General features: G+C 41.0%; 1 protein-coding gene across 1 annotated transcript in view; it reads right to left on the bottom strand.

Annotated features, from left to right (window-relative positions):
• Positions 1 to 13,190, bottom strand: part of LOC311062766 (uncharacterized protein) — a gene marked incomplete at its 3' end in the record, with an annotated part of 151,705 nt that overhangs the window by 84,209 nt on the left and 54,306 nt on the right. Inside the window, exons 10-12 of the mRNA XM_084081987.1 lie at positions 8,165 to 8,281; positions 7,219 to 7,356; positions 6,864 to 7,007 (exon numbers count right to left, since the gene is read on the bottom strand). Of these exons, the coding sequence (XP_083938113.1) occupies positions 6,864 to 7,007; positions 7,219 to 7,356; positions 8,165 to 8,281 (399 nt within the window). The remainder of the gene's footprint in view (positions 1 to 6,863; positions 7,008 to 7,218; positions 7,357 to 8,164; positions 8,282 to 13,190) is intronic.

Below are 13,190 nucleotides of genomic sequence, written 5' to 3'. Positions count from 1 at the left end.
CTTCCAAACCTTTCACACATTCACACCTTTCAAACCTTTAGAGCCTTTCAAACCTTTAGAAATTTTAGAACTTTTAGAACCTTTAGAACCTTTCAAACCATTCAAACCTTTAGAACCTTTCAAACCTTTAGAACCTTTCAAAACTTTCAAACTTTTCAAACCCTTCAAACCTATAACACTACTAACACTATCAATACTCAATACCTGCAACATTCTTAACGATCCCACACTGTTTCTTCAGGAACAGTCCTTTCTAGTTATATACCATATTCCGCCCGTTTTTTGGCACCTAACTAGTCTTTCATACTTTTAGCTACAAACTCTGTTCCAACTCTTCAACGTTCGGCCTACTCAGGACATGTCGGCTAACATTTGAATTTTTGAAATCATTTGTACTTTTAGAGATATTTCACTTTTTACTGCTAAAAAAATCCCATTAATTTCAATGGGGAAATTCATACTTTTAGCTAGAAACTCCGTTCCAACTCTATAACGTTCAGCCTACTTAGGACACATTGGCTACCATTTGATTTTTTTGAAATAATTTGTACTTTTAGAGATATTTCACTTTTTACTGCTAAAAAAATTCCATTCATTTCAATGGGTAAATTCATACTTTTAGCTAGAAACTCTGTTCCAACTCTATAACGTTCAGCCTACTTAGGACATATTGGCTACCATTAGAATTTTTGAAATAATTTGTACTTTTAGAGATATTTCACTTTTTACTGCTAAATCAATCCCATTCATTTCAATGGAGAAATGCCATTTAGCCACAGTGGAGCCTAACAACTGCTTATTATACCCTAACAACACCATATTAGAGCCTAGCAACCACCTATTATACCCTAGCAACCGCCTATTAGACCCTAGCAACCACCGTTTTACCCTAGCAACCACCAGTTTCACCCTAGCAACCGCGTATTAGACCATATAAACTGCATATTAGACCCTAGCAACCCCCTATTAGACCCTAGCAACCGCTTATTAGGCCCTAGCAACTACCTGTTTTACCCTAGCAACCACCTATTAGACCGTAGCAACCGCCTATTAGACCCAAGCAACCGCCTACTAGACCCTAGCTATCACTGTTTTACCCTAAAAAACTACATTTTACACTATTCAACACTGCCAACACTATCAAAACGTTTAACACCTTTCACACCTTTCAAACCTTTCAAACCTTTAGAACCTTTAGAACCTTTAGAACCTTTCAAACCTTTCAAACCTTTAGAACCTTTCAAACCATTCAAACCATTCAAACCTTTAGAACCTTTCAAACCTTTCGAACCTTTCAAACCCTTCAAACCTTTCAAACCTATAACACTACTAACACTATCAATACTCAATACCAGCAACATTCTTAGCGATCCCAAACTGTTTCTTCAGGAACAGTACTTTCTAGTTACAAATGCACTATATGCGCAGAAGGAGCATGTTCAGTGAGAGACTCATTACACCAAAATATACCACTGGGAGACACAGGAGGTAATTCCTACATGTGGCCATTAAAGGAGCATTTCACCCCTGGAAGAAACTGCAATCACTCAATGGTAATAGTATTTGTAGTAGATAACAGTAGCACAATTTAAAATTTGCACAATATGGCCAGAAAAATAATGAAATCTGTTTGACTACGGTTTGACTGGACTGCTGCATTACTACAATGACCATAATGCTTTGGTTTACTGCCCCTCCTTGTGGCAGCAGGGGAGGTTCTATGTGGGTGTGATCTCCAAGAACAACATTCAAACAGCATGGTAGTGTTGCCATGTCTGCTTATTATAAGCGGCTTCTTTCTAAAATGTAGTTGATATTTGGGCTTGTTTCCAAATGTTTTGATTGTTGTTTAAACCAGTGGTTCTCAAACATGTTCATGTATTTTTCCAGTACCCCATCTGAAATTATAATTTGTGCCAGGGAGCCCCTAACAAATATGTGTCAAAAATATTCCACATTTTGCACTTTTTCCCCCTCAAGATTTTTTTAAAATAGCAGATCTACAAGCTCACAATGGGTCGCGAAGCGTTGTGAGCTTGTAGATCGGCAATTTTCAAATATATAATATCCCATGTCTAGGTAAAGTGCTCTTGGCCTAGTTATCCTCTTTTGGGTTTGTTTTCATAGACCTGGTTGCTTATTTCTCTCACAATATCTGGCAACACTGGCTGAACCTAGCACACGTTCATCTAGTTACATATATGTCCAAGGATTCGTTAGTGATGTCATATCACTGACAAATCCTTGCTATCTTCATGCAGTTCTACTTCCGTGTCGCATAGTAGTGACATCACTGTCGAATCCTTGGTATTTTTATCCTAGCCTTTCGCGACGGTTTGTTTACCAGCGCTGCCTCTCCATGTTGTCTTTTTTTTCACGCTTGCGCTTATGAAACACTACACAGGATTATTATTTCATGTCAACATTCAAGTACAACTATCAGAAGATAACTCAGGTAAAGTAAAGTCTCACTCTGCAACGGGGGTTGACCACTGGGCGCAGCTAATGGGAGTGACTGGCCGTGTGGAGACACCCCATTGGGGCGGTCTTTGGAGCTGGTCTGTGTGAGACACGTCGAGACATGTAGTGCGGAAAGGAATTACGTAACATCTCGTGACGTAAATAACGTCACGAGATGTTCGAAGATTACTAGATATCTAAAAACACAGATTATACACACAAAAAAAAACAGGACCTTGTTTCTTGAGTCCTAAACTTCATTAAAAGTGGTGAAAAGTGATCTGCGGTGAAATGTCCCTTTAAACTTGACAACGCTTAGGGGGCATTTAATTGACTGATTGTACACATTATATTTAACCAGGGCACTTAGGCCCAAAAAAGAATACCAGGCTACGCCACTCTGGGATACTCCCTGATATCCATGTCATTCTGGGCATAAACAAGAAGTTGAATATTTTAATGATATAGCACACAGAGGAACTGTAGTGGTGAAACCTTTATTAAAAAGATAAAAAACATAATCATTTCCCCCAAGGGATAAAATGGGGATTTGAGTCTATAAAAACACCTCTATAAAGACACAAAACTTTGTAGAATATAAAGATGTAATCAAACTAAGTGACAATGTACACTGTCTCCCTATCATCTACCATATTATGTACTATGTTATTGTAACAATCTAAACAACACACATGTCAACACACAGTGAACAGCTACACAAACCCAGCAGCTTGTCAGCACTTACATACTGTAACATTATATACTGAATAACAATGAACATAATAATTGTTAGATGAATATGAATGAATATGAATTGTTAAATCCTGACAAATGTGGACATACACAGTGATGCGCATATTGTACTACCAGTAACTGAGTAAGTACATGAGTTGAAGTAAATAATGCTATAAAGATAAATACATTAAATAAAGACGATCATGTTGAATAGAAAATAAGATCCATATACAAGATAAAACAAAAATACATCACAAGAAACTGTTAATGTTTGTTACTTTATTTTATTCAGTCATGTTGATAATGTCAGATTATGTGATTCCTCTGCTTTAGTATCCTTGTCATCTTGGATTAGACTGAATGATGCACAAGAAAGGGGCTTTTCGCCCGTATGAGTCATCATGTGTCTTTTTAGATCACGTGTGCTAACCCAACCTTTACCACATACTGTACAAGAAAATGGCTTTTTGCCTGTATGAGTCATCATGTGTCTTTTTAGATCATGCTTTTGAGCATAGCCTTTACCACAAACTGCACAAGAATAGGGCTTTTCGCCTGTATGAGTTCGCATGTGTCTTTTTAGATCATTTGAGATAACACAGCCTTTACCACACACTGTACAAGAAAATGGCTTTTCGCCTGTATGAGTCATCATGTGTTTTTTTAGATCACGTGTGCTAACCCAACCTTTACCACATACACGTACAAGAAAATGGCTTTTCACCTGTATGAGTCTTCATGTGTTGTTTTAGATGATCCTTGCGAGCACAGCCTTTACCACAAACTGTACAAGAAAAGGGCTTTTCCCCTGTGTGAATTAGTGTGTGACTCTTCAGATTGTTCTTGCTATTAAACATTTTGCCACATTTTGTACAACTAAAACTTTTCTTCCCTGTGTGAGTCCTCATGGAGTGAGTTTGTTTAAATGATTTCAGTTCCTGGGACAGCTTGCGCTGTCCTCCCACATTTTGTGTCTTGAGTGATTTCAGTGTGTTTAATGCTGACTGATCTCCCCTAGTCTCCTCCCACTCATCACTGTCTTCAGTGTCTGATTCAGAACAGTGTGAAGAGAGGAACTGGTCATCACTAGTTGGTTGTGATGTTCCACAGTCCTCTAAATCAGTTTGTGTTTTCATGTGTTCAGTTGAGGTGCTGGCTACAGGCTCTGTCTTTCTGTTTTCATCATCATCTTCACTTTGCGCTGCTAGTAATGTCAATGTTGACCCACCAGCCTCTTCTGGTCTTTCAAGTAGCTCCTCCTGTTCTTCTTTAATCTGTGGAGGTTCTGGTTCCTCCTGGACCAGATTTGGGCTCCGCTCCTCTTCAGGTGAAACCTCCTCTTTACACACAAGTACGTGCAGGAAGTCTAGGAAAAATATTCAATGAGACTCTATAAAGGTTTTGAATCTTGTACCTCCACTGCAGTACCTCGGTGACCAGTTTTGGCTGGAAAAAGTACCAACAAGATTACTCTTTGTCCACATCTTCCAACATTTTAATTTGATGGTGTGCTGACTTGCGCTCTGTGCTATAGTGTGGCCGTTGTTTGTTTATATTGCAGCTCTCATAGAGGAGGTAAAGAGGGACAACCTGACTGCAGTCCTATGCTTTATAGACTTCAAAAAGGCATTCGACTCGATCCACCGAGGCATGATGGTGAAGATCCTGAAGGCATACCGGATTCCTCCCAACCTACTCCGAGCAATAGAGTCCATGTACGCAGGAACAAGGGCCAAGGTGGTGACCCCAGACGGCAACAGCGAGGAGTTTGATATCCTGGCTGGGGTTATGCAAGGGGATACACTAGCCCCCTTTCTCTTCATTATAGTCCTCGATTATGCGCTCAGGAAAGCAATCAGTGGGCGAGAGCAGGAACTTGGCTTCACACTAACGCCAAGGAAGTCGAGGCGACACCCCGCAGTGGTCCTCACAGACCTTGACTATGCGGATGACATCAGTTTGCTCTCTGACAACGTGGAACAAGCACAAGAACTACTGAACAGGGTAGAGCTTGAGTGCGCCAAGGTCGGCCTCAGGCTAAACGCCAAGAAAACTGAGGTCCTCACCTACAACGTTCCACCAGCACATCAACCTCTGACTACAACAGGAGGCACTGTGCTGAAAGAAGTCGAGGACTTCAAATACCTGGGTGCATGGGTCAACTCAACTGAGCAAGATCTTAAAGTGAGGAAAGCACTTGCATGGAGGGCCCTGAATGGCATGACCAGTGTATGGAACTCCAATCTCCCCCGCCAAATCAAACTCAGCTTCTTCAACGCGACAGTAGAGTCCGTTCTTCTATATGGCAGTGAATGCTGGACCCTGAAACCAGCCCTTGAGAAGTCCCTGGACGGGTGCTACACCAGGATGCTGCGTGCAGTGCTTAACATCAGCAAGAGTGCACATGTTACCAACAGAATCCTGTATGAGGGAATACCAAGGTTGAGCGATAAGATTGCTGTAAGGAGAATGAGACTAGCAGGACACTGCCAAAGGCACCGAGAGCTGCCAGCCAGCAAACTGGTGCTGTGGGAACCAACACATGGGCACCGGTCAAGAGGACGCCCCACACTAACATACGTGGACACGCTCAAGAAGGATGCAGGAGCCCATAGCACCAATGAGCTGGTCAGATGTATGGAAAATCGGGATGACTGGAAGCAACGATGGAGGGCTCGTCTGAGGACGACCTAGAGAGATAGAAGAGGAGAGACAAGCTGAATGAGACGCAGTCCCTATTATTTTGAAAGTAATTACTGGTAAATGTTACATCAGTGAGTCTTCTGCAGCTGGTTAGTTAATACTGAAGTATAGTTCACGGCATAGCTTCATATATTTCACTGTGGGTTATTAATGACCATTTCCATTACAGACATGGTGCTGGGGAACCACATTGGGAACAGGTGACGGCCACCTAATGGTTGTGGTAATGCCCCTTTTCTGTGGTGTTTGCTATTGTTTAATTCATTTTGTTTATTTTGCTTTGGTTTGCTGTGATCTATTGGGGTGCCACTACCCTGGGCCGGTCAGCCTGCCCATCTTCCCCCAGCACTGGCCCATATATGCCCAGTATATTTGATTGTTAACCCACTGTTGTTATTACTCATCCCATTGGATTCATTCTCTTTTTATTGATAATGATATTGATGAGACCCTATGAATGAAATAACCTGTTAATTAAATAAAACCTTTTTTTTACTTTTGTTAAAACACGTTTCTGCCTTGCTTCTTATATTGTACACAAACTGTGTGATGGCAGTTACATGTCACAGCCAAATGTATACTTTGTCGTACGACGGGGTCGTGCGCCGAAAATGGCAGATCTACAAGCTCACAATGCGTCGTATCCCAGACACCTTGTGAGCTTGTATATCTGCTATTTTCGACACACGACCCGCTGTACGGCGAGGTATAACTCGAGCTTAAAGGACTGGGGATCTGTTCTCACATTATTGCTTTTCTAGAGCAAATATATCGTCAATCTGCGGATTTTTTGGGCCGACATTGTATTATACATTGGCCAATAGGAATGTTTTGGCATATCGTCCAACCTTAATAACTATCCTGTACAACTTTACTACAGGTTTAAACTACCCGTAAATAAAACCGTATATACCTATCCCATACAACTTTACTAAAGGTTCTAAAGTAAATAAAACATTATATACCTATCCTGTACAACTTTACAACAGGTTGCATCGTTTCGTCAAACAGTCCACGTCCCTCGTCCGTCTCTCGCTGTTCCTCTGGAAATGTTGAAGATGTTTGGGAGGCAATCTCTCTAGGTACTGTAGACCTCTCCCTGTGGTGCTCTGTGGAAATAACCAGTAGAAAGAACTTTTACCTTACATATACCATGTAATCAAATCAAACTATAGATGTTTACCATGTTCTGTTCAGTTGAAAGGTGCAGTCACTAGGTATGCTAAGTACATAGTCAAAATGTGTCGCCTTGTGATGCATTGTGAGCTTGTAGATCAACTCATTTAGCTATCTAAAAAAAAAAAAAACATGTTGACCCACCAGCCTCTTCTGGTCTTTCAAGTAACTCCTCCTGTTCTTCTTTAATCTGTGGAGGTTCTGGTTCCTCCTGAACCAGATTGGGGCTCCGCTCCACTTCAGGTGAAATCTCCTCTTTACACACAGGTACATGCAGGAAGTCTAGGAAAAAGATACAGTGAGACTGAGAAGGTTTGACCTCCACTGCAGTACCTCAGTGACCAGTTGTGGCTGGAAAAAGTATCAACAAGATTACTCTTTGCCCACATCGTGCACATATTTTATTTGATGGTTGTACAAACTCTTGTTTTATTGGATCTTGTTTATTCGATACGCGTATTTGTTTTAGCTCTTGCTCATTTGGTTTTCCTATTTTGTCTCATCTGTTTATGGAATTAGGTAGCTGATATATTTCACTTTTACTTTAGTGCTAGGTATACTCTTGGTTGCTTGTTTTAGAAGAGAATGCACTTAATGCTTCTGGTGATTAGTAGTTTAGTTCCCTACCTATGCTGAATGCACTTATTGTAAGTCGCTTTGGATAAAAGTGTCTGCTAAATGACTGTAATGTAATGTAATGGTGCGCTGACTGCAATCTGTACTGCAAATAGTGGCCGTTGTCTGTTTACATTGCAGCTCTCATAGAAGATGCGAGACAAGCTGAATGAGAGATGAATGAGAGTCAGTCTTTATTATCTTTAAGTAAATACTTGTAAATGTTAGATCAGTGAGTCTTCTGCAGCTGGTTAGTTAATACTGAAGTAGAATTAACTGCACGGCTTCAGTGAACCCATTAATACTTTTACAACCGAACCATCATTCTATTCATGGTACATTTAGAAAGATGCAGGGGTCAAAGCATCGATGTAGTCGCATTGTTAATGCTTAAAATCGAGAAAAAAAATTACACCCTAAGTACCGGCCCACTTTCACCAATAAAATAAATCAAGAGAAAGTGCTTAAAACTTACTGAGATCCAGGTAGTCATCAGGTTCCTGTTTAAGGTGGTCTTCAGGTTCCTGTTTAATAGAAACAGTCCTGGCTGGAGAACTGATCTTCACCTGCAGACTGGACTCCACACACTGGTCTGGAATGAAGGAATAAAATATGCACTTTAATAATAAGGACTTTGATGTGACATGAATAAGGACTTTCATAATTAGGACTATGGTGTCACATGAATAAGGACTAGAGACTAAATATAGAGACTATACATATTTATGATATTAAACTTTAGGTTTACTAAGTAGGTAACTAAGTAGGTATAATAATATTGTTGCTGTGCAGTGGAAATCTATCATTTCCAAACTGTAACTTTTCAGGATTCAAATCCAGAAATAGCAGATCAAAAGCTTGTACATTTTTTGCTACTTTTGTGTGACACTGTAGTATGATGAATTAGGGCATTATTTTACCCCCAAAAACGAGGTTAAAATATGGAGATACAAGCTTTCTGCCCGACAGCAACGATATGCAAAAAAGGAAACACAGCTACTGTAATAGAACAGTGAGAATCGTGTAGATCTCAGGATTCACATGGGAACGGTGTGGCTCCAATGATGATCTCTGACTTCATGTGAACGTACAAGATTTTTCACTGTGGAGAAAGATTTACATCAATTGGATTCCATTACTGTGTGTGTGTGTGTGTGTGTGTGTGTGTGTGTGTGTGTGTGTGTGTGTGTGTGTGTGTGTGTGTGTGTGTGTGTGTGTGTGTGTGTGTGTGTGTATGTCTCACAGCAGTGGGACGAGGAGTTAATCTCAGTCATCAAAACAGAGCCTACTGGCCGGTCTATTGATCTACAAGCAATGATCCCCCAAAACAGATCTACTACAACCTAACAACACCTCTCCATGCAAATGCTGTGTCATACCTGCAGTGTGTAGTTTGATGTTGTGTGTGTAACAGACTAGCCCTAGAATGTCTGTGATCTTACATACATTTCAAGTATTTCAAATACACAGTCATAGATCACCCTCGCCGGCGCGCTGTGTAGTGGCGATCTGCGCGGCCATAAAAGTGCTCTAAACTCCGTCTGTACTCACCCAATAATTAATTCCTAAGACTTGGAGTGATATATTGTCCTCTAGTTTCATATCCATTTGAAAGTTCTGCCAGAAAACGTTTAGTTTAGTCAAATATCTCCACTTTTCCACGAGCTGCACACGGACGACTTTCTGTACGGGCGAGGGGCCTGGAATGAGTACAGGACTGAATATATGTAAACTTCCTTTAGGACGCACAAATGTTTGGGACACACAATTGGCCGATGGAGTGATTCATTACCCCGCACCAATCACAAGCACCTGTCAATTGTGTGCCCCATTCGTTTGGGTTTCCCTGTGTCAATTTGTTATGACGTTTGTGATGACAAGAGGATGTTTGGGTAAATACGGTCGGTCGCTCAAATCGTACCCCTCGCCCGTACAGAAAGTCGTCCGTGTGCAGCTCGTGGAAAAGTGGAGATATTTGACTAAAATAAACGTTTTCTGGCAGAACTTTCAAATGGATATGAAACTAGAGGACAATATATCACTCCAAGTCTTAGGAATTAATTATTGGGTGAGTACAGACAGAGTTTAGAGCACTTTTATGGCCGCGCAGATCGCCACTACACAGCGCGCCGGTGTTACGGATTGACTGCCTCCGGTTTGACTGGCCTCCTGCGCGTCCCCGACGGAAGATGTTGTTTGAGGAAGTGGGTGGAGCTTACTTCGTCCAAGCTTAATGTCCTTTGTATCAATGAATAAAGCATTACATCCATCCCATTGTTTGTGGAATCTTACTTGTATGAAACAGTAAAGACATGCAGACATAAAAAACAGTTGGAATAATGAAGAATAAGAAAATCTACAAAAACATCTGAAAGTGTCGAGTGGGATTCGATCCCACCTCCACAGTTGACAAAAATCCGTAGTCCTGCGCCTAACCGCCTAACCTGTCACGTGAACTGACGCAACATGAACTAGATGGTTCAACTGAATCAACTGGCTTCTCATATAAGCAGATAATATTGACTGATATAAGCGCTCCGTTCACATGATAGTTTAATAGCTGTAGAAACAAGTCAATGATGTTGGTAGTCCCACCATGAACCACAAACTCTTGTGTGAAGTCTGACAAGTGCATAATAGCCTATCATCTTAATAATCTTAGTTATGTTTTCATTACAAACGCTGTTAAACTAGGCTGTGCACTGCAGAGCGTAGAACAGCACCATCTGCTGTAGGTCCTATGTTAAGACAGCAGCACCACCAGTTCAAATGGTAGCCTATTATTATAGTGATATTATTAGTGATATATATTATATCACAATGCATGTATCAAATAAATATCAAGCCCATTAACCTGGACTCTACACACCTCTTCAGTTGTGCATGAATGCTATTTTCTACTATTACATGGCCACAACTTTGTGTGTGCAAATGTCATATGACCATGACCATTATGACCATTATGACCATTATGACCATCTGACCATATGGCCACCTGTGTTGCCATATGATTGGTCAATTTGTATTCTGGTTTGAAGAGGTGTGCCTAATGAATTAGTGAGTTTATAAAAGGAAGGTTAACTGAGGACACAAGTGTGGAGTAGTAGTAGAAGCAGTGACAAACTGACATTTGAAAAGAAATAAACATATATAGAGATTGACCCAGAGATTGACCCATATATTGGACAGAGTAAGTAAGCAAGTAAGAAGTAGTAAGTATTAGTAATTAGTAAAATCAGTAAATCATTTAGTATTAGCCTAGGTAGTTAGAGATAGAGAGTTAGAGATAGTAGTTAGATAGAAATCGATATAGTCAGTATAGGGATAGTTAGGGATAGAGATAGTTTAGGTAGATTTAGTATAGACATTATGTGTACATTCGACCAAGTAAAGGTCAAGGAGCTCATTGACCTATTGGTGAACAATGAGTATCCCTTGGGAGCTACCAAGCAGGAGAGGGCCTCCCTGACCAGAAGAGCCACAACATATAAAGTTCATGGTAAGCAATTGTGTACAATATACAATATCAACCCCAGCCTTATTCAATGTGTTCTCTTCAACTCATGAGCTTTACCCTCTGACCAGATGGAGAGCTGTACTACCTGTGCAGGAGGAGGGGGTTGAATCAGCAGCACTGGGCCAAGGTGATAACCACAAAGGAACAGGCTTCAGATATCTTCCAGGAGTTTCACAGCAGCGATATTGGGGCCCACTGTGGTGTCGAAAAAACCCACCATGCCATTATCGCTCGCTATTTCTGGCCTGGGATGCAAGCGGACATTGCAAGATGGGTAGGGAATTAAAGTCAACTCATATGTGACCGCTCACAGTGGTTTGAGACACAACGGGGCCATGGTAATTTTTCATATGATGTATCATTCATTGAAATTGGACAATATTTGAAGAAGATGTGATCATTTTAAACTTGTTGAACCAGAAACCCCAAAGTAAAGAAAATGCCCTGGCAAGATTTTTAACTTTCAACACCTCTGGGGCCCTGAAAATGGGTGTGAAAATGGGAGTGACATAGGTGTTAACTCCACCCCTAACCACGCCCCTAACCACTCCCCCACTTGCTGTACTGTCAACTGTCAGCTGTCAATAATTGAAACAGAGACCTTGTATGTATTTTTATGTGGCAGGGCAGCTGGCATAAACCAGGAGAAAATCCTACGAGAAGAATAAAGTAATCTAGAACGTTTGATGTTTTTAAGTCAGTAGATCATCAAATAATCATAATAAAGGGAGAAGAGAATAAAACTAGTTTGTTTATTTTCACAGTGCATGACTACAAGAAAGAACAAAACACATTACTTAAAAAACAGCAATTGTGTAGTCTAAAAACACTGGATGGTCAGAGGGTATAGCTATACAACTATAGAATCAGAATCAGCTTTACAAAGTATCTACATATTTACACATAGTACCTGAGATTAGATAGAGTGAGCATAGCAGCACAATGCATACTGTGCATGATATACTCATGGACGTTAAGGTGCTAGAAAAACTCACCAAAAAAAGACCAGTCGGTGCATTGTACATGGAATTAAGGTGCAAAATGTGCAAAATGTCAGTGTGCGTCGACCGCATAATCCACATACAGAAGACAAAAAGTCAAGTCACTTGTCCCTGGTATAATCCACAGTTAGTTCAGCAGCCTGACGGCAGCCAGGTGAAAGCTGTTCGTGAACCATGGTGCTATACTCGGACAGTCTTCTTCTGAGGTGCTGTGGACTTTGTTTTTTTTGGTCTTTTGGTCTTTTGCATCATCGCGACAGAACTTTCTGATTTCCTTAAAAAGATATTCCTGTCGGGCCATGTCCAGTCCAGGTGGGGGTTGCACTGGAAAACCATCTACTGGGGGAAAGACACCAGGTATCTTGAGCAGCTGAAACTCCACTACTTCTGCGTCACGGTCTTTCTGGGCCATCACCACACCAGGTTTATCTGCATCAAAGCTGTAATAGAGTAGAAGCGAACATTTAAAAAAAGAATATTGTCCACTGTTACAACACATATTTTTCACAAAATAGAATAGAATAGCTAATACAATGACCATGATAATTACCTGAAGTGTTGGTAGCTCTTAAGTTGTGGAAACTTGCGGAAGTAGGGAGTCAGATGCTGCTGAAAGTCGTAGCTTTCAACCAGCACTGTGCCATCTTCATGTCCCACAATCTGGGAGACGTTCACCCCCTTCACCTCAGAGCTCTTAGTCATCACCATAGCAATGTCTGCTAAGGTGTCCACTCTGCTCTTCCTGAAGACTTGCTTGAAGCGTCCAAAACACCAGTCTGGGCCAAACTTGGTGTGGCCGGCAATCAGGAGGTGGATGCCTAGCTTCTTGTGAAGCTTGTGAATCGTCCGCCATGCACAGTACCACAGCACATAATTGTTCTTGTTTTGCCCACTGCAGTTGTCACAATGAAGGTCCACGTTTGCTTCTCCAACTCCATAGTTGTTGAAAAAATGATGCACGTAGCTGATGACAGCGTTGCTGC

Source organism: Gymnoscopelus microlampas, assembly GCF_963454915.1.
Source record: "Gymnoscopelus microlampas genome assembly, chromosome: 16".
NCBI classification, from domain to species: Eukaryota; Metazoa; Chordata; class Actinopteri; order Myctophiformes; family Myctophidae; genus Gymnoscopelus; species Gymnoscopelus microlampas.
Note: the sequence above shows the minus strand (reverse complement) of the source record. Positions and strands in the feature narration are given on the sequence as shown.